This window comes from Fundulus heteroclitus, chromosome 6, assembly GCF_011125445.2.
Source record: "Fundulus heteroclitus isolate FHET01 chromosome 6, MU-UCD_Fhet_4.1, whole genome shotgun sequence".
Lineage (NCBI taxonomy): Eukaryota > Metazoa > Chordata > Actinopteri > Cyprinodontiformes > Fundulidae > Fundulus > Fundulus heteroclitus.
Genome location: NC_046366.1, coordinates 3403523 through 3425584, shown reverse-complemented (window position 1 = coordinate 3425584; position 22062 = coordinate 3403523). Strand labels below are relative to the sequence as shown.

The 22062-nt window shown below is 38.5% G+C and overlaps 1 protein-coding gene across 2 annotated transcripts in view; it reads right to left on the bottom strand.

Moving 5' to 3' along the window:
- Window positions 1-4340: 4340 nt before the first annotated feature.
- kcnn1a (potassium intermediate/small conductance calcium-activated channel, subfamily N, member 1a) overlaps window positions 4341-22062 on the bottom strand; it is a gene marked incomplete in the record, with an annotated part of 241720 nt that continues 223998 nt past the window's right edge. The window contains 6 exon segments of one of the 2 annotated variants that reach the window (XM_036137869.1): window positions 4341-4863; window positions 6062-6131; window positions 17157-17165; window positions 17644-17771; window positions 18888-18998; window positions 20312-20453. In XM_036137869.1, the coding sequence (XP_035993762.1) occupies window positions 4558-4863; window positions 6062-6131; window positions 17157-17165; window positions 17644-17771; window positions 18888-18998; window positions 20312-20453 (766 nt within the window). 2 annotated transcript variants of the gene reach the window in all.

The following is a 22062-nucleotide window of genomic DNA, read 5'->3' as shown; positions in this document are numbered from 1 at the left end:
CTGAAATTAATGCCGTGTATCATTCAACCTTCCATTTTTAATATCCAAACATGAATTAAGTGGCAGATTTTTTTGTTAAGTGTTTTTAATATAACATAAGACATAATAAAATATAGATTTCTCATGTTTTAACCATATGCTTAGCTAAATAGAACAGAAAACGTAGTGTTAAGGTGTGAACAGTGGAGTCTCTGGCATGTTAAGTTAAGTGGGGCACAAAAACTCAACACCTATTAGCAGCAAATTATTTCTTTGTGATGCATACAACCTTACAATTTTTAATTAAACAGATAAATTAGCATAAACCAACACACTAGAGACACAATTTTATATAACCTAAATGTAATTTAATTTTTATACATAAAATTACAAATAAAAGGTTCACTAATAATGTTCATTTATTGAATAGAAAAGAGTCACATCAATCCTTCAATGAGCTAGCAAGGACAACCAACACTAGACTGTCGCACACTTTCCGGCAGAACTTAAACATAACCTGTGCATTTCCAGCATTTTGATTGGACGATCCAAGCTTGGGGCCACAGTATTTGTGCCTACTTGAGATTTGGGCATATGCACTGCGTTTTCAGATGTTAATTATTTAAACAATCGTTGGTGGACCGGCCCCAATATCAAGGCGCCTAAAGAGGATTTAGCCTACTGAGTTTTCTGGCAGACTTAGATATGTAGACATAAATGTTTATAACAGAATTTTATTGGTAAGCGAATCTGTCTTTTTTTACAATATTACTCTATAAAGCACGATCCTGTCCCACTGATTAATTGTGAACATAGAGCTCCACAGCGACATCTGGTGAGGCCTGGCCCCACTGGCCCCAAATGCAGAGACGCCACAGGTGTGAACATCTCAATTCATTCCTGCATAATCAGCAGATATGCACATCACCGACTCCTAAACTCTGCTCTTTGAACTAGAAATGCATAATCTCTTCATTTTTATGACTGATTTCTGTTAAATCTGGAATGTTGCTCCATGGGATTTATTTGTATTTTAATGGCAATGAGAAACGTTAGTTTAACAAGTGCCTATTAGACGTTTTTTGGAAAGATCCTTTAAAAAAAACAGTGCGAGCAATTAAAAGGCAGCAATACCATTGTGCATGATGCAACTTGCAGACACAAAAACATGCAGAGATACAAAAAAACTTAAACTGTTTAACATTTACCAATTTTGTAAATGATAAGTGTTAAAGTTTTTTTTCCTTTCTTTGTGTTTTGTTTGTATGTGTTGTAATTTTTGACAGTTGAATGCACAGATCTAACACAAGTATTGTAATGCAGAGCTGTAAATTATCTTTACATGAACAAGTTGCATTGAGTTGATCTGGACAGTCTATTGACAGGCATTGAAGTGGTAGGTGTTGCTGCAAGGTATGCAAAGTAATTCACATCAACAGCTTTTGCTAACACCTCCCTGGCTGAAGGCTGATTCTAAAGAAACTTTGAGGCCTGTTTTCTCACTAATCTTCTTTGCAGCGTACCGATATTCCAATGGTCATTTCTTCTTCAATTCTTTGAAGTTGATTCCACAAGTTTGACATAATTGGAAGGCTTAGAGTCCACTCTTTCAGAATTTGTAAATAACTCAAAATGACTCCGGGAGACTTGTTCCTGGTTTTGCTGTGTCTGAGGATGGTCTAAAACTCATGAAGTTTCCACTCACTCCCGAAGGACGAGGGGAACACGGAAGAGTTTATGGTGACTTTACTGAAGCCCGTTTCCTGTGGGGGAATTCAAGTCAGAGTTTTTCAAACAAACGGATTAAAAGAAAACTTCTGTACCAACACAGAAGGTGGTGACTACAACTCTGTAATTACCCGTAAGTTTATTTCAGTTCTAAATACTTTCAAATGTAAGAAAGGTGTGTTTGCAACTGAAAAATCTGGTTGACTAACTGAAACCAAACCGCTGTCAGGGGCATGATTTTCCTGCTGCTGTCCGGGAGAGCAAGCTCTCCTTCAAGAATTGGCTCTGCACCGCCATCACCGTGGTAAAAAGCTGACTGCCAGTTTGACTGGTTTACCAAATATGGTTGTAGCCAATCAGAGTGAAGTCAACTTGGTAGAGTTAAGTATCATTTTCGAAACCAACCTTTTTAATGAAGAGGGACATTTGGTCTGACAAAATAAAAACATGACACTATTTTTAATGAAACTCTTTGGAGAATTTACATATGCAGCAATATCAGCTACATGAAAAGGTTTATACAGTGATGCCATGGCATCTTTAAGACTTGGTAGTGTGTCGATTGGAGGTGTGCTTAGTCTGGACACTGAAGTCACAGCTACTGCTCAGTGGGATGTTCCTGTTTTACAGAGGCCACAGTCTCTACATGTTAGATTAAGCACAATATATGTTGGTAAAGAAACAAACTCATCCAAGTGTTGCTTTGCTCACAAATTTACTGGAGCACTCCGTTTCATTATTTTGTTGTGATCTCTTCTTCTGTGGTTTTTGCCATCTAGGAGAACCATCATTTAACAATAGTTTCATAGTAGGGGAATGGTAACGCATAAATTCCCCATTTATTTTCAATACTGTTAAAGATCAAAAAGTGAACTATTTGCATGTAGCTAAAATGCCATTTAGTGGCTTAATTTTCAGGACCTAACCAGTGAGCTAAGATCGTCTAAATTTTATTTCATATTTACAGTTCAGACATAGGAGTGATAACAGTCAAACAGTCAGCAAGAAAGCCAGGTCGAAAGAAAACTTTCTTTCCCGTTTGAAGAGGGCTCAGTTCAATGTTCTGTAATTTTCTTCAACACTTTTATTTGTATCCTTTCAATATTCTTTTTTTAATAGTGATGTGTTTTTCACTTCATATTTTAAACAGGGGAATGCATTACAGAATTAACATTACTGCAACTCTCTAAGATCTGCAAATCTAAAATGTTAGATATCCTAGTTAAAAAAGTAAAAATGTATTTAAAAAAGGATAGAAAGCGACAAACAAAAAGAAGTAACATAAGAAAACCAAAATTGTGAATATTCAAGCCAGGAAGATTGTGATCTCTTGTTATTTTTCAACAGAACCATGCAAAAGAGCCAGGTTGGTTTCTCTGCTTGACCAGTGATGTGTGGCTGTGTGGCTGTATAACAGCGCTATTCAAGCCATGCCACTTTCAGAAGACCACAGGAAGCTCTAAGTCATTGGTGAGAAAGGTAGACTACTTTATGTTTCTTTGTGGTGTGCAGCACTGAGCAAGAAGTGAGCTCTCTGGCAGACTAACAAATATTCTCTAAGTTAAACTCTGAACTTCCTTTGTTATTGTTAGTAGAAAGAGGAAAAAAATATGTTTGAATTTGCAGTGTAATGGAGGCAATGATATGCATTACATTAAGACAGTTTCTTTACATTTTTGGAGAGGAATGTATCTGAAAAAGGAATGCAATGCTGTATTCAGACTGTTAACATTGTAAAAAAGCTTTGAAATTAGTAATTAAATAACCCTCTACTATTATACATTCAGGCACTGAAAAATCACATGTCAATATGTAACTAAAAAAGATATTTGCTCTCTTTTTTTCCTTGGTAAGAGCAAGGAAGCTGATACCTTGAAGTTGGCAAACGAGTACATTTTCCTACCTTGTAGTAATGCCATATGCATCCTCTTTGCAATTCTTTCATGTGACAGTTTCTCCTCCCCTCTAAGTGCATTTGTAGACACTGACCTGAAGTCAGAGCTTTCGTAGTTTTTCCTAAAGCTTTCACCCTAAACTATGAGAAGGATTCCAATGAAACTTCTCTTTTGTGAAGGAAATCAAAAGGTTTATCTCTCTCTCTCTCTTCTCCTTGGACAAACAGAGAAATGGACAGATGGGTGGACAGATGTCCTCCATGGCCTCAGAGGGCCAGCAGGTGACCCGAGGACCTCCGCTCCACAGACCAACATCCCCCCGTGTGGTTAAGGACTCTCCGGTGTGATAGCCAGCTCTCACCCCAGCGACCCTGAACTCAGTCATTTTTAACTATACAAGGGCTTTTACAAAAAAGCTAACAGGAACAGCCATACAATGGCTAAAACATAAACCATATCTCTACTTTGTCTCTGTCATTTTTTTTCATCCCCCCTCCCGCCCCCATCTTTGACATTTTTGGATGCATTTGTGTGTTCTTGTTATTTGTTTTCCTTTTGCTTGTTCTCTTCGAGTAGCTTTAATCCAGAACTGTGCTGAGAGGCTCAGTCACAGAGGAACAGGATTTCTGGGGGTTTGGGATTTTTGTTTTCTCTTTTTTGGTTGATGGGGGAGTTGGAAAAGAGAGAGAGAGAGAGAGAGAGAGAGAGAGAGAGAGAGAGAGAGAGAGAGAGAGAGAGAGAGAGAGAGAGAGAGAGAGAGAGAGAGAGAGAGAGAGAGAGAGAGAGAGAGAGAATGGAGCTTCAGGTCATGGGTCAAGATATGGGTTTGTTGTTAGTCCGGACACGGACTAACAACAGTGGATGCAGGGACGGCTTTGGATTGGACAAAATATAGTGAGAGGTTTGTTTGAAAAAAGTGTGGCCTGATAGGGGGATAACAGTGGGTTTGTCAAGGTTATCCACTGTCAGAAGACGTGTGTGGTGCTGTGGAGGGAGAGCGCCGCCTCCGGGTGGTGGAAGTCCAAGATCTCTCTGAGCGTTCGGAACGCTCTGACGCTAGAGAGGCAGGCCGAAAGCGGTGAACAAAGCCGTCCAGAAAGTCCTGCTGCTGCTGGGTTATGGCTTGGGAGATGAGGCAGGGCAGTGCCTGCAAGCTGCCCGCCACCGAGTCCAGCTTGTCCTCCAATGTGCCGATGCGTTTGTCGAGCTCCTCGCTTCGCTCCTGCAGCTCCGACACCAAGTCATACATCACATTCTGGGTCTAATGAAGGAGAGAAAGTAAATGTGTTTCAGGAGAATAGAGACTGTGGAGAAAACTGAGAAGGAGACCAGATAAAAACAAGGAAGAAAAAGTTGTTTCACAATTTAATATTGAAAAACCTGTTGAACATCAACTGATATTAAAAGCTGCATTTATGCATAGCAATCAGCTGTCAGTGCTCATCATAAAATCCAACATTCAACTAAGTTCATGACTCGGTAAAAAGAAAATAGCCTACTGCTGGGAAGCAGGAAGAACTGGACCCGCACAGTTTCATGGTGTCAGCATAGATCATATCTTCTCATAGATTTAACAACCAGCCTCTCCAGTACATTTATAGCCAGAGAAGGCTTTTAATGCTTTATGCATTTGATTGAGAAGACCCATTTAGGTAATTAAAAGGGTTTCCATTATGAAGGCACTTATTGTTCTGCAAAGCCAGCAGCGGTGGCAAGTGTTACAGAATGTCTTTTTGCAACACTTGAAACAGCAGAAGAATTTGCTGTTGTAATTGTGATATTTTTTATGTGCATCATAAAAACATATGGGTAAGTCTCTATTTACATATTTTTCAGTTCAATTAATTTTTTTTGACTTGAACTCAAAGGTGTCCGTACAGAGAAGGCTAAAATTGTTCATATATCTGGCAAATTTTGATTTGAAAGTATTTTTCATTCAGTCAAGATATATTTTTGAAAAGAAATGAGGCAGACATCTCTCAAAAGATAATAAAAATATGCAGTGTATAAATTTAGAAATCACATTTCACTAATAGCGGGCGGTCAAAAAATAAAATAAAAACCTCTATATTGCTGTTACAGCAATTCAGCCGTTCTTATCATTGCTAAATAGCTTTTTTTTATGTTTCTACGATCCCCCCTGCTTCTAATTTCTTACAGATTCCTTATCTCTTGTTTCTCTTGTCAAAATGCACTCTCTGAATGAGGAGTTACCATGAAATTTTCTTTAAAAGTGTACAATAACACTTTTCTGTAACTGCATCTTGCTATACTAGATTATTTTTCTTAGGCCACAGAAAGGCTGCAAACAAGCCTTTTTAGAACATAACGTTTTTCCATGTTTGTTTATTTTTCAACAAAAATGTAAAAAAAAAATTGGTTGTACTGTAAGATGTTGGCTGTTTACATTAGAAATTAGAAGCTTCTTTGGGCTTTTTCTTAAAGCAAAGAAAACTTGCCTTTGCAAGGTCCACCAAGGTGTTGGCCTGATCGTTGAGTTTTCTCTGCTCCATCTTCACACTGCGCAGTCTGGGCGGGGGCAAGGGGGGGTATTAACAGGAGAAAGATAGAAAGCAAAGTAGAGAAAGAAGGATGCAATGATAAATGTGGAGAACAGAGAGCAAGGAGGAGAAGATATGTGGTTTTAAGAAGGGGAAGAAAAGGCCAATAAAGAAGAAAGAAAGAGCAGGAAAATACATTTTATTAGCAGTGTTCTCATAACAATCAGACTCAAATGAGATACATGCATTTTAAAAATATCTTTCAGATCTCTGCATACATATACTTTGCAAAACTGTATATGTATATATATAGTACAAAGAGATGTGCATAAAAGCAGGCATACTTGGTCTTGGTAAATACATTGCCAACCAAAACATGCAGAATTACAGAAGCATACTACACTCATTTTCAATGATTTTAAAGATAGTGCCTTTTTTGATGACAAGACCTAGTTTTTAGAATTAAATATTTTTAGGCAGCAGCAGGTGTCGTTGAAATGATGGAAAGTTATTATTCTGAGATATCATCTTGTTGTAAATAGGGGTGGGCGATGGGGCAGTCTGCTTTCTACTTTTAGGGAAGATTCTTGAAGTCAGGGGCTTTCTTTAGTAAATAAAGTAATAAATAATTTACTGTTAAATTTTGACTGCATTTTCCTAAAATCTCCTTGTGAAATTACATAAAGTCTCTCAACGGCAGTATAAAAATATTGAAAGCACAAAACACGTTCAGCCCTCTTTTTGGCAATATGATTCTCTGTCTATCATCAATTAAAGTCACCTTAAACAGACTTCCCTGCTGGTATCACTCCTTTACTTCTATAATAGGAGTACTGAACACATGACTGAATAAAACCTGACAGGAAGTTAACCAGCTGAAAAAGTAAAAGTGAACTGTATTAGCAGGATAACACCTGATGGCAGTATAAAGAAACTTACTGCAATAAAACAACTTTTCACAGCCATGTGCTTATTGAGGCAATGTTGTGGCGAATCATTATAGGGTTGTATAGCAAATTTTTGTTTATCATGTAATCTTTGCACCATGATACTACAGATATTGTGGACTATGTACCAACAATCCTGTCAACGTATCCTGAGATTCCCACCTCTACTGTTACTTAATAACCCTGAAATCTAACAAACCATCACAGACTATTATTATTTGATTTTGGGAACAAGTTTGGTGCCAAAGTTAGCAACATGCTGTTAGAATCGTCCTACAGTCCCAAGAGCTCAGCTGCAGCCTGTGTAACTAACTCAAAAGCGTTTGAGACCAGGGAATAGGGTATGGCCTTGGGATGGGCAATTATCACATCGTTTATCATTTTGATGCAATTTTTTGTTTTGTGATAACAACTAGAATATGTATAAAACATGTTAAATTGTAACCAATGATGTTTGCGCACCCAAAAATTTTTTCACTATTGGCTTCATGAGAGCGTCAATAAATAGGAATATATTTGAAAACATGATTAGATGCAGTTTTTCTGTGCTGTTTAGCGATACACTCAGTCTTCTCAACGTAGCTGGTGTTCTAAAGAAGCCTATTTTATAATGGGTAGGCTACATTCCCGTTAATGGGGAGTTTTTCTTCCCACTGTCGCTTCATGCTTGCTCAGTATGAGGGATTGCTGCAAAGCCATGGACAATGCAGATGACTCTCCCTGTGGCTCTACGCTTCTCCAGGAGTGAATGTTGCTTGTCGGGACTTTGATGCAATCAACTGGTTTCCTTATATAGGACATTTTTGACCAATCTGTATAATATGATTGAACTTGACTTTGTAAAGTGCCTTGAGATGACATGTTTCATGAATGGGTGCTATATAAATAAAATTGAATTGAACTGAATTGAATGTTGGGGTGGCTCTCTGTGTGTGGGGCTTTGCCTGCGTTACCATCCAGTCATATCGCTACAATCTACAACCAAAACAAACTTCTTTAATACTTTTTACCATCACTTTAATTGTTATTGTAATAAATACATGAAAAAAGCAATATTATTATAGGTCCATATCAGCCATCCATAGTTTTGTCACCACACAACTGACTGGAACCGGCAGAAAGAGTGAAAGCCTGAACAAACCCTGCTGAGAAAGCTAGCGTTAGCGTGTGACTTTAGCTAACCCCTTTACACGCAGATATCATTGGGAGCCAAACAGTTTGTTAAAGACTTGATAGCTAAATGTTTTGAGTTGAGCAATTCTCTGAAAAATCCAACAAACTAACTGTTTTACGCAAAAGGTTGCCAGAACATGATAGGAACATGGAGGTGGTTCAACCAAATTGGTTCCAGTGCTAAACTGGTGCCTGTGCTTGCCCAGCACAAAGTCTTTAGTTTCGCCGCTGCCGCAGGCTCTGGGTCTGGCACTGATAAATACATCAGTTCTATCTCAGCTAACTCCTAGCTAGACCAAGGGAAAGAACCGCTTGTCTAAGGAGCTTCAGGCGGGCTCATGGAGACCACATAAGGCGCTGTGAGCCACTGTTTCAAATTAACTGTTTTTAACATGCCCACTTCAGCACAAAATGAAAAAGAGTAAAAACACCAAGCTACAACATTAATAAAAACTCCACATTAATAAAAAGAATAAAAAGCAGGAGAATAACATTAGCTCACTGCCTTTCATCTTAGTGTTATTTTTTCACTAATCATGGTGTTTGAGTGAATCTGTAAATGACTGAGTTCAACTGAATTCTTAAACATTGTAGGCCTTTAAATCCTGTCAGATATTTTTTTTTTGTGAATTCTGCTTCAATGTCCATTCTCCAGTGTTGCTGGTACTGACCTGAGATCAGTTGGTGAGGTTTGTAAATCATTCATGAAAACCTCATGTTGTTTAAAACAGCATTAATAAATTAAGCAGCTGCTGTAAAACATCTGTTTACAAGGATAGTGAGTTAAATAATGTGATGTGTGCCGTTAAACTGCGTCTCTGCTCTGCAAAAGTTCAAAAACATTCGGCAGAAAAACCAGGGAGGGACCAAATATTACCTGGATTAGATGTTTACAGTGAGTTAATGGTAAGGCTCCGAGCTGGCTCTGCAGTAGTGGTTGGTTCATGAAGCCAGTTATAAACCAGCTCTAGCAATAGTCATAGTTAAGTACTGGAACTCCTTATGTGGAAAAACACCACATCAGAGCCACTTTAGCTCCATTTTGGAGCAGAGGAGGCTGTACTACAGAAGCCTCAGGAAAAAGCAGTAAAAGACAACAAAATAACAGTATGAGGAACCGCAGAGTCTGGAACATTGGTACTGGTTTGTGAGGGAAATACACAATTACAATATAAATGTGATCCTTATAATAACTGAAGAAATATATTACTGAACTGAAGGAAAGATTATCATTACAGTAAATGACTCAAGTAGATTTTTAAGCACTTAACACCATAAAAGCATCAAATGTTCAGTAAAAGGGCAAATTTCATCACATTTTAGAGTAAAAAAAGTGGTATTCAAGAAATGTCTCTCAAAATTGTAAAGCACTATTATCTATGGATGATGATGTGCTGTCCAGAACTACAGAAAGCTATCAACTATAGTTTTTTTGTTTTTGAAGAAAAATACCTTTAAAACAGAAATATGTTATGAATGTGTAGACACTTATTGGTATAACAAAAGATGATGAAGGGAGTACTCTTGCTTTCCTAAGTACTCTTGCTTTCCTAAAAGTATACAGGCGTTGAGAACGTAGTCTGTGACTTTAATTTGGAGGATGTGGGTTTGAATCCCAGATTCATGAGAAGGGGCTCCAGGTGTAAGAACTCTGCCAAGTCTGTGTGACCCCTGAATAAGGGAGCAGCTGAAAGGATTCATACAGGTGTTGAGGCCTAATTTTTCCTCACCTACCAAACACAGTCTCTCAGTTTGAAACACTTTTTGCCCCATTAAAATGAACAGTTGGAATCCGGAAGGTGCAAACCAAAGCTGACGGATGAGGACATAACCCAGTCCATGCCATAGTAATGACAGACAGCTCTAAGAGTCAGCAGCCAGACCAGCAGGGTGACGGTGGGTGTTGTTTGTGAGCATTAAGTTTTTCTGCTATGATAATGCTTTTACTTTTTATATTTCCTATGACAGTACAAGACGATGTCTGAAGATGGCTTCATTAAAGTGGATCGACACTCGCTCTGTTCCTACTACATATTTTCCCATAATCAGCTGTTGCAGCAGCTTTTCTTTTAATGTCTGAGCCACATGAACATTAGATTGGTATTCTATCCACTACATGTGTTGCATTAACTTGTGACGTTTTAGGGCCAGACAACATGCTGTGAGAAAACCAATTGTAGATAATAAATTTGAATTTGAGTGAGAGACCTATGAACTATAACTATTTTCTTCCTGGGTGGCCGCTGTGTTGTGACCCGATGGCTACGTTTGCTCATCTTTAAATAGTTGTCAAAGAGACATCACTCTTCATCAACTTTTGGATTAGTTCTCAACTGCCTTTTCTCTTCCACACCGTTTTATACGTTTCTTGACTTCAAGTGAGGAAATTAATGTAACGACCCTGAGCTACAAGGCCGAACACCAATGAAAAAGAAACAAATTCCACATATGCCCTTTATTGTATTAAAATGTACCAATCCTTGTTCAATTTAGGGTCTTATTGAATTGCTGAAAATGTATTCTTGGACAGGGTTCTGTTTCTGTCCTGGGCTCACCTTTTGGTGGGGGTGCCTAGAAAACTGCCAAAAGGAGGTGCAACAGGAAGGATGCTGATCTGGCTAACACCTTTCAATGTGGAGGAGCAGTGGCTCCACATCAAGCTCCCCCACTTTGCTCCTCACCTTAAATCTAGTGGGGGCGTCGGTATTTTACATAAATTTCAAGTATTAGGCTCAGTATCAAACTAATCACACAATTCCAGAGAAATTATGGGATACATTTAGATTTTGACATTATTAAAATAAAACTGTTGTGTTTTTTGGCCAATCACCCACCTCTAGTTTCAGGTCAGAAAGGTGTCTGAGTACTGGACAGATAAATGTTTTCCCAAAAGAATGCAATATGCTTCCATGGAGTAACTTTTAAATCCTGTTTGAAATAAAAAGCATTCCTATCTCCTTCCATCCAAAAGTAACACATGAACAAAAGGAAAAAGATGGCATGCCCTCTGTCAGTGCTACAAACAGATCAGTGATTGGTGTCAGGTATTCACACTGGTCACTCAGTAAGCGTGCAGAGGCTATGACTGACTTTGTGCACAATGAAATGTGAACTGCTGTAGTTTGTCCTGTGTGTGTGCGTATGTTGACAAACTGATGTGTGTGAGGGGATGCCACAGATAAAAGATGAAGTTCGCCAGAAATAAACCGCCTGCCGACACGGTTGAAAATACAGCAACACAGACACTTTGGATAAGTTGCGATGATACACCTGACATGTTTTGTGATGCCTTCCACTCTGTGGCTCTATATCACTAATCAGATCCATTATGGCACTCTAGGATCTGTGAATGTTGGATTAATGCCATGTCATCATCTATGAGAGGAACAATTTCCCTGTTTGGCAAATTATGAGACAAAATATCATTCAAATAGACTTATCTGTGTTTAAATGAGTATATCAGAGCAGAGGGAGAGATGTCATTGGGGCACGTCATTAAGATTACAGTATTTAAGATTATTGATTTATTGTTATGTCTCCTGGCTGTCAAAGCCAAGACAGCATTACTCTGCTGCAGGTTAGCTGTCTGAAATTCTCCCAAAAGGTTCCGTTTGTTAAGAGTCAAAAGAAATCGGCTACTTGGAAACTGTTTCGGCAGTGAAGAACAAGAACAGTCGTGGCGTTGATAAACGAGAAGCATTGCTATGTCTGTTTTTATGAGAGCGCTGCTGTAAAACACAGTGGACATCAAGCTATGCAAGTTAGCACACCTGTTGAAATAAACAAGCTCTGGTTACTCGATATGACTGCTAAAATGAGTCAAGCACTTGCTTCCTGTAATGAGCAGGTTGCAGATTCACTATAAGGGCAGCTAACATCAGGTTGTCCTCTAAATCAAAATACACTGCTTGGCCAAAAAAAAGTCACCACCTGGATTTAACTAAACAAATAGTTACGAGCCTCCCATTGAATAATTACAGCATGGGTGATTATGTTTCCACTGGCAACAAGTTGTTTAACCCCGACTGGTGCAATGAGTTGCTTCTCATTCCTTAAACAACCATGTGGAACGACACATTTCATGGTCATGGAAAAGATGTCAGTCAGTCTCAGAAGGGTCAAATCATTGGCATTCATCAAGCAGAGTAAATATCTAAGGAGGTAGCAGAAACTACCAAAATTGGGTGAAGAACTGCCCAACGCATTGTTAAAAACTGGAAGGATACTGGGGACCCATCGTCTTCGAGGAAAGAATGTGGCAGAAAATAAAATCCTGAGTTATCGCGATCGGCGATCACTTAAATGTTTGATGAAGTCAAATTGAAGAAAGACAACAGTAGAACTACGGGCTTTGTTAGTGAAAGTAAGAGCATTTCCACAAGGGATTGGGACGGAACAGCTGTTTGGCCAAAAGAAAACCACTAATCAGTTTCAATTTGCTAAGGAACGTAAAGATTGGCCTCTGGAGCAATGGAAGAAGGTCATTTGGTCTGATGAGTCCAGATTTACCCTGTTCCAGAGTGATGGTGCATCAGGGTAAGAAGAGAGGCAGGTGAAGTGATGCTCCCATCATGCCTAGCGCCTGCTGTACAAGTCTGTGGGGGCAGTGCTATGATCTGGGGTTGCTGCAGTTGGTCAGGTCCAGGTTCAGCAACAGCATGAGCTCAAAGAATGAGGTCAGCTGACTACCTTGCTTTTATTGTTTGTTTGTTTTTCCTGTATTTTAATCATGTAAAGCACTTTGCATTGTCTCTGTACTGAAATGTGCTATACAAATACATTTGCTTTACCTTGCCTTGACAACCTGAATATACTGAATGAGCAGGTTATTCCATCAATGGATTTTTGTCCTCCCTGATGGTACGGGCGTACTCCAAGATGACAATGCCAGGATTCATTGGGCTCGGATTGTGAAGGAGTGGTTCAGGACGCGTGAGACATCATTTTCACACATGGCTTTGGCCACCAAAGAATCCAGACCTTAACCCCATTGAGAATCTTTGGCATGTGCTGGAGAAGGCTCTGTGCAGCAGGCAGACTCTACCGTCATCAATGCAAGATCTTGGTGAAAAATGAATGCACCACTGGCTGGAAATAAGTCTTGTGACATGGCAGTAGCTTATCAGAACAATGCCACAGCGAATGCCTGCCGTAATCAAAGCTAAAGGCGGTCTGACAAAATATTACAATGTGTGACCTTTTTTTTTAGGTGGCGACTTTATTTTTGGCCAGGCGGTGTAACTCTCCACTTTATTCCACTAGCCCATGATGTTTTATGTTAAATGTATGGATGACTTCCAGACCGGCATTTTTCCACATAAAGAAATAATCTCATCCATAGAAAATGCAACTGGCAATGTGTGAGAATGCTAACTTTAAATACTTTACTCTTTAAAAGGCATATAATCACAGCCACGTGAGGGTTTCTTAAAGACTGGGAGGATGACCTGAAGAAATTACTCTGATTACTGACATCATTTGCTGGTTCTTTAATGGATCCGGTGTTTTCTATCGATGGAAAGACCAGGATGCCATGAAGTATTTGTTAGGAATCATTACAGATCATTGAACATCAGTATGACTAGTGGACAGTTGCAGCTGAACCATGACCCAGGGTAAGTTTTTTTTTGTTTTAGCTTTCCATTGCTAAAGTGGGACGAGCTTTAAAAATACTGTTTCACTTTTGGTTTTTATCTAACATGCAACCACTGAAGCCACAAGCTAAGTGTGATCTCCTTATTGCTGTAGCCGCAAACAGCGCAACAGATTGGCATGTTCAGAAGTGTCAGAGCTTCTCTGGCAAAGGTCCCAAACATGTGAGAGACAGACAAAAAAGATTAAATGCAGCTAAACACTAAACCAGTTTTGTTAAAATGATAGCTCACTACACACGGTAAGCTATGAACTCAAACTGCAATATTATCTAACTTTATGGAAAACGCAAATCCAATCACATGTAGCAGCAACCCCACAAAATAAAGAGAATAAATATAGATTTTTGTCTTGTATAATGCTGTGAGATGTCATTTTATGAATTGGTTCTATTACAAGTTTTCTGGAGTTCTACAGAAAGTCATAAAATGTCTTACATTTGAAAATGTCCATTTAAGGCCTTAAAACATCTTAAATATGTCCAGATTTATCAAAATAGGTACTACGTTTCATTCATTTGTTTTGAATTAATTGAATTATATTATTGATTTTCTCTGCCATTTGTTATCTTTTACTCTATATTTTAAATATTATTTATTTTTTGAGGATTATAATAAATGTAATTTATTTATTCTGTTTGTTCTTGTATTAGTTGAGGTGTTTGTTTTTGCTGTGACAAAACTACAGGGGTCCGTTCTTCGTACGTCGCTAACTCAGTTAGCAGGATTTCATTGTTGACGATTTGGCATGATCTTGGATCGTTTGGTTCTTCGAAAGACATCCTGCACTTGTTGTCATAGCAACATGTGCGCCAGCTTAAGCCTGCTCCAGAGCAGGCTTATTTCATGTAAACAAGATTAGATCACGGCTTTATAAGCGGAGGAGATGGGAAGTCTGCCGTAGCCATGTCCATTTTTACGACAGCAACCTGTTGCGGAAGGTGCAAGAATAATTTGCAGAGTTTTTCGAATTAATCGCGTATTGCGCAATAGACAGGGTCCTTTAGCGCAGCGCGACAGTGTAATTGTAGAGAGATTTTTCTTGGTGGCTGTTATAAACAGACAAACACATAATTTAACAGTGACTTTTAAAGAGGAAAAAGTGATGTTGGAGCCATAAATCTAAAATATTTAAGTTATTTGTATGATGGTTTGCTTTTTATTTTTATCCTATAGTAAGAAGATTTGTTCGGGCCATTTTATTGTGAAGTTTAGTTTACTTTGAAAGGCTTGCTTCCTGTCGAGCCGTAAATTGTATTAGAAAAAAACTATGGATGGATTATCTAGCCACGGAGCAATACAGTTTTACCGTGTAAACTGTGGATGACTTGGAAAAGGAAAATTTTAATTTTTTATGGATAAAGAGGTTTTTTTTTTGTTAAAATTCCCAGTTTGCACGTGTCCTTTACTTCCCGTGTCTAAGGAATGACACTGAAATTTGGATCTCTTGACATAACAAGTGCCTTTTTAAAATAAATAATATAATAATATAATAATTAAAGGCTACCGTTTTGTAGAATATTCTTGTATTTCACTTTTACTTGTTCCCATGTTCTAGTGGGTCCCGTGGAGGCTCTGATATAAAAGAACAAAGTTAATATCAAATTATTAAAATGCAAAACTTCATACTGTAGAAAGTGATAGAAACATCTACCATGGACAGATTTTGAGGTGTTTTAATTAATGACTCAAATTCGGCATAACCTTCCATTAAAAGCTCTTGTTCTGCTTGGGAGAAAAACTGTGGCCGTTCTTTGGCCATGCTGAACAACCAATAGCAGCGCTGCTGATCATTGTTTCTACTATCGATACATTTTCCCTTTTAAACAAACGCATGAACGCGCAGTTATTTCAGATAACTCAATCCAGCCATACTAATCGTAAACAACAGGTGTGTTTGAAGAACCCAATTAGCCGGATCATGATTAGCCGGATGAAATCATCTTGGATGTCTCATTTGATCTCGGATGTTTTAAGCAACGTACGAAGAACGGACCCCAGGACAAAAACTAATCCCCCTTCCCTGGGTACCTTCAGAGGAATTCGGTTCCAGTCTTTTTGTAGCTGGTTTTGGGTTATGCTATCATTACATAGTTATTTAGTATATAGTTATTAAGTTAATTCATCAAATTTTAATTCGTAAATTTCTATAATTCTACAAAAATATATAGAATGTATATAAATACATTTTATTTAGTAAATTAAAATGTTTTCTGATGAGGCTAAATAAAGGCTTGTAAAATAACAGTAGGTATCAAACTTTTTTTTTCTTCTTTTTTTTACTAAGCCTACATTTCTGCATTAAAGATACTGTTGTTATTGGTTTGATGTAGGATTTGACTCTTAAATGTGTTTTCATTAGCTGTAAACAGAAAATCACCATATTAAACAGAAATAAAGGCTTGAAAACTTCCGTCTGTGTGTAAATAATCAATTTAACAACTTTTACTTTGTGAATTAAATTCCTAAAATAAATGGACTTTTCATTAATATTATCATTTATTGAAGGATTCTATATATAAAACATATAATAACTCTTACATCGAATTCACTGAAACTTGCATACATGAAATCTCAGCAGCTTTGAAACCATAATATTTCTATATGGTTATATGTGGTTATAACACTGTTAGACTCTAATACCAGCCTAGGCCTTACATGGACTAAAATGTAAAGGCGTTTATGCACAGCTGGATTCTGCAAATCTGTGTTACATGTTGTGTTGTGGATTTCATGAGCATGAATCAAGCTTTGAGATCTTTTTGGAGAGGGAAAGGCAGAAACTTTACCAACAGCAAACAATTCGCCTTCTTTTTGTTACTACAGTATGTGACACAGTTTGGATGAATGTCATCACAAAACCATCAAGAGTGTAGGATGAGTTCTGCTGATGACGGTTAATATAGCCCCGGGAGCAGCTATATTAGTCATACTTTTGTGCAGTAGATGAGTATGATCTTGGCCAATAACAGGTCCAAGCTCACTCTCTGTGAGAAGCTTTTTCTTTCACACATTCTCTCCAGACAACCTTTAATTACTAACACTGGTGGCAAAATGTTGATGCTTTTTTGTCTCATTCCATTCAAGAGAGAATGGGAAGGAGGGGGGAGGAAATGGAACACGGAAAAAAAACAAAACAAAAAAAAAACACAACAAACAAAACAATTCAGCATCCAAGATTATCATTCTTTTTCTCATGCATGTCAAACGCAGACATGGAGAGAGGAGGAGGAGGATGTTGAGGAAACAGTAGGAGAAGGATACATAGAAGACTTAACTTACTTCTGAGCTCTGCGGTGATAGAGCAAAACAAGGACAGAACACAGTACAGAGTTTTAACCTCACAACATTCACGAAACGAGTGAAACCATTACACTTGTCGCTGTAAGCGCAGGGTAAAAGAGGGTTGGAGGGGGTAGGGGGTGGGCAGGGAAATAGGAAGGACCATCACAATAGTTTTAGTGTGTGTGGGTGCATGAGAAAGAATGTGCGTGGTGTGTGCATCTGTCAAAGTTTGCATGTACGTGGGTATGACAATAAAGGGAATCGGTGTGCTTGAAGGGTACACTGTAACAACAACTCTACAGGGTGATAATACATGGCTATGGCTACATTTCTTTACCATGGCAGCTATGTAGCCTACAATGAGGTCTAAATATCTCAATAAATAGGACAACCACATAGATTGATTTTTTTTTTCTGAGAGATTTCGTTGGCAGCAACTAACAGTTTGAAATGTTGGTCAGAGTACAGGGAGTACAGGACTTACTGGTGGATGGCTTGGAGAAACTTGCGCTGGTGTTTCCGCACCTTGGCATGATCTATCTTCTTGACCAACTTGGTGTGTTTGTAAATGAGCCATGTTTCCCTGAGTACATTGGCAGCTGTGTTCTTTACCTGAGGCACAAGAGTGAAAAAGACATTTGATATCACAGATCTTGCACTGCTTCAGTGTATCAGACGCTGATTGAATGATTAAACAGGACTATGTGGGAAACAGGAGACGGAAGATGAAGGTAAACCTGTGGAAACCATCTGATGAAATGCCAAACACTTTAACTGTTACACCTTCTGCAAAATGGGGGAAAGTACAAAGCCTAACAACAACAACAAAAAAAAAAAACTCCTGGGATCAAATCTTCACGACTGAGCTTGAAGAACTGTAGATACTGTAGGTAATATTGTGAATATTTGGACTGAATAACTAGATTTAAATAGGACCTTTTCATTTTTATGTAAATGGTCCAATATAACTATTTGTTGTACTGGCTTTAATATAAATCGAACTTTGGAACATCAGCACATACTGAAGGGTTTCAAGGCATCTGGAAAAGCCAGAAAAGCATGCCATCCATCCATCCATCCATCCATCCATCCATCCATCCATCCATCCATCCATCCATTCATCCATCCATCCATCCATCCATCCATCCATCCATCCATCCATCCATCCATCCATCCATCCATCCATCCATCCATCCACCCCATTCTAATGAGAACAGTAGACACATCTGCCATAAGTTCAATAACCTTTGTAGTCAGATTCCAAAAAAACTGTCTATAAACGAACTTGAGTTTTGGAAACGTGTCCAAAAGCACAGAATTTTGACATGAAACCTGTATGTATATTTATATGAACCATGTATACGACTACCTAAATAGGTTTCTTTTTGCCTCATCTTTTGTTTAAATGAACTCCCTTGATCCATTTTTTAGGCCTGTAATGCTTTATGTTGTAATCATGCAAAATATGCAAATACACCTGACAGTCTAACTATATATCATCACAAAGTATTTCCAATTTTTAAATCTTTTACTGATCAAATCTTCTGACGTTTGGTGCATGATCAGGGGATCATTTGTGAAAACAAAACGATCAAAAACAAACTGAAAATCTCACATGGGTTAACAGTTTACAGAGGACATTAGTTTTAAGGACTGCAAGTCAACATATTTGTTCAATGCAGTTATACCAGCAGTCTGCGCTAAATTGCAGCTATGAAATGAACTCACTCGTTTGCAGAGTTGTGTGTCCATCATGAAGTTGTGGACATGCTTCTCCGCCTTGGTCAACTCCAGCTTCCTGGCAACCACTGCAACCACCAGCGCAGTGCAACCTGCTCCCTGATGTTTAAACATAATGGCGGACAAACAGCAGTACTTGGTTTGTGACATTTCAAACTATAAAATGAGAATGGTATCAGTCAGCTATAACATTATGGCAAACCAGCGCAAATCTCAAAAGTCTGATATGCATATATTTCCATACCCTCTTTACTCGAAAGCCTCCAACTAAAATAATTAGCGACTGATTGACTTCAGTAATCATCTAATTAGTAAATAGAGCCAACCTGTGTTTAGCACCGTCTCAGTATAAATACAACTGTTATTGAAGTCATCTTTGCAGTTTTCCACAGGCAATGTGGGGGACAAAGGAAACATGTGGAACAAGGTGCTCCGGTCAGATGGCAAGAAATTTTTGCCATCACGCAAAATGCTGTCCAGCAGAAAAAGAAGCACTATGCATCACCCTTAACAGACCTTCAGCGTGGACAGGGTAGATGGTCAGAGTTGACTGAAGATGGATAGAGCAAAATACAGAAGAATTCTGGGGAAAAAATTGTTGGAGTTCCAAAGACTTGAAACTGGGGCAGTGGTTAACCACCAGGACAACCCTAAACATACAGCCAGGGCAAAAATGGAGTGGTTTGTATAAAAATGCATTCATGGGTTAGAAGGGCCCAATCAAAGTCCAGAGTGGAATCCAGCTGGGAATCACACACGTTTTGCTATGTTAGTTAGCATTCCACCTAATAATTATACATCATTTTGTGTTGCTCTGTCAGATAGAATCCCAATATAATACACTGCATTTAGAGATTGTACTGTGAAAATGACGTGAAGAGAAGTGTGAAAATCTTTGCTAAGCAGTGTAGCTTTTTTCCATGTTCCACTTTAGTAGATTTTAACACCTAAAGACCAGGGGAAAAAGCTGCATTTGTTGGCATTGTGAGGTCGTTTGTTTCATCACTGAAAGGTGATGACATACTATAACGCTAAATGCTAATGCCAGGTTTATTCATAAAACAATTAATAAATTAGAAGAAATCAAGAATAGACAAAGTAACTGGTTATTCTTTAACATGTTTTCCACTGGTTTAGTTCTCCAACACCATGAACTATCAGGCCATCCTCAGTCCTTTTAAGGGGAACAGAGCAACAGAGCAGATGAGTGGGCTCTGCAGGGGTACTACTAACTACATCTACATGTAAAAATAGACCGAAAGAGACTGAATGTTCATCCCCATCTGTTAGAATGGTGTAAACCAGATATTAAATGTCTCAGTACAAGATGTAAAACAGTTATTTTATTTTATTTTTTTTCTTGCACACAGTTAGTGATCTCTATATGTACTTAAAAAACAAGAAAAACCTACCATGATCCCTGTAAGCAGACACACGCCTTTCCCACAGTACGTGTGCGGTACCATGTCACCGTAGCCAATAGAGAGGAAGGTGATCGAGATGAGCCACATGGCTCCCAGGAAGTTACTGGTCACTTCCTGTTTGTCATGATACCTGAAACAATAAAGACAGGGAGAGATGCGAGACACGCTCAGAAAAGATAGACAGTAACATGGATGCAAACATGCTAAAGAACAACCGGATGCTCTGTGAGTCAAACAAGGCCCGTGGCTGGAGGAAAATAAGGAAGGAGAACATGATGCAAAGTGAGACCTCTGTTTTCTAAAACAGTTTGCTGCATGAGCTTAAAAACTGACAATGTTTAAAAGGTAGTGAATGTTTCGTTCTTTGCCCTTAATAGCGTTTTCAGACCAAAGTTCTTGTGCTAAACCAGTGACGGTTCCTTATGGTGCATTCTATATCTACTTGGAGTTTTAAGTTGGAAAGAACTCAAAAGTTTGAATTTTGACTTAGAAAGTTGTATGGTCCTCGCCAACAGCCAACCTCAGAAATCACGATGGCCGCCTGGTGTATACAGAATGAACACAGACGACATCACACTGGAGGCTTGGGAGATTACTATCGACTTGCTAAACAGGATTTTATAAGCGGTGATTGGAGAAAGAGTGAGGCACAGTGGCAGAAAGAGAAACAAGAAACAAATAGAATACTGGGAGAAAACTCAAAAGATATTTATTGATAGAGGGGCTGTGGACCATTTAAGGGCATGTACCAGAGATCTTTGACTTTTAAAGGCTACAGTCAGTTATAATGATAAAGTTAAGCTATTAAACTGGTTGGATCCATATGAGCTTCCGGACAAAGACTGATGCCATCATGCTCCCACAGTTCCTACACATTTGTTGACATTATTGAAGTTTTTGCAATTGTACAAAAACACACATAACCAAACAAAAAATATAAAATGAAAGATGTTTGCTTGTTGTTGTCTGTGTGCTTCGTCTTTGGTTACAGAGCACATGTTTAAGCACATGAGAACTTGAGTAAAGTGTTTTAAATAATTAATGGATTACTTCTATCTATATTAGTTTGTCATTTCAGATTTGGTGGAGTTTTCAGAACACCTCCAGGACATTAAGTCGACAAAGCTCAGCCATCTATAACAATTTGGATGAGGGAATAATTCCCTCATTGTCACATCGAAGCACCGTATTGATGGGTGGATGCAGAGCTAGTCAGGTGTGCTTGTTGTGAATCCTAGTGATAAACTCTCCAGGAGAATTATAAAAGGAGCAATCTTCTTGTGTTTTCTCCATGTCCCTGACAGCTACCTGACAATATAATTTGGCAAATGCTGCGAGCTTAACCTCAGCACGCATAAGTCTTAAACTTTATCTGATGTCAAAGCCTGGAACCACCACAGTCCGACACTGTACTTATGGCTAGCATAGCGCCCAGAATGCAGATGTGTTGCAGTGTGATGGAAACTTCATTGTTATTGGATTGTGTTGCTAAGAGTTGTTCAATTAGCTAATGTAGCAAACTGACACCATTCATAGGCCTGAGTTCCAACTTCTCTGGTAAACAGTCAATACCTGGTTCTATAGAAACACAGTTAAGAACCAGTGATGTTTTTACCGCCATATAAGCAGATTGTGGCCAGGTCAACATTACAGAACTAGAATTGTCTTGTTTGATTGACCTGCTGTCATATACTGATTTTGAGTAGAAAATAAGGGCAATGCGTAAAAAGTTTATTTAT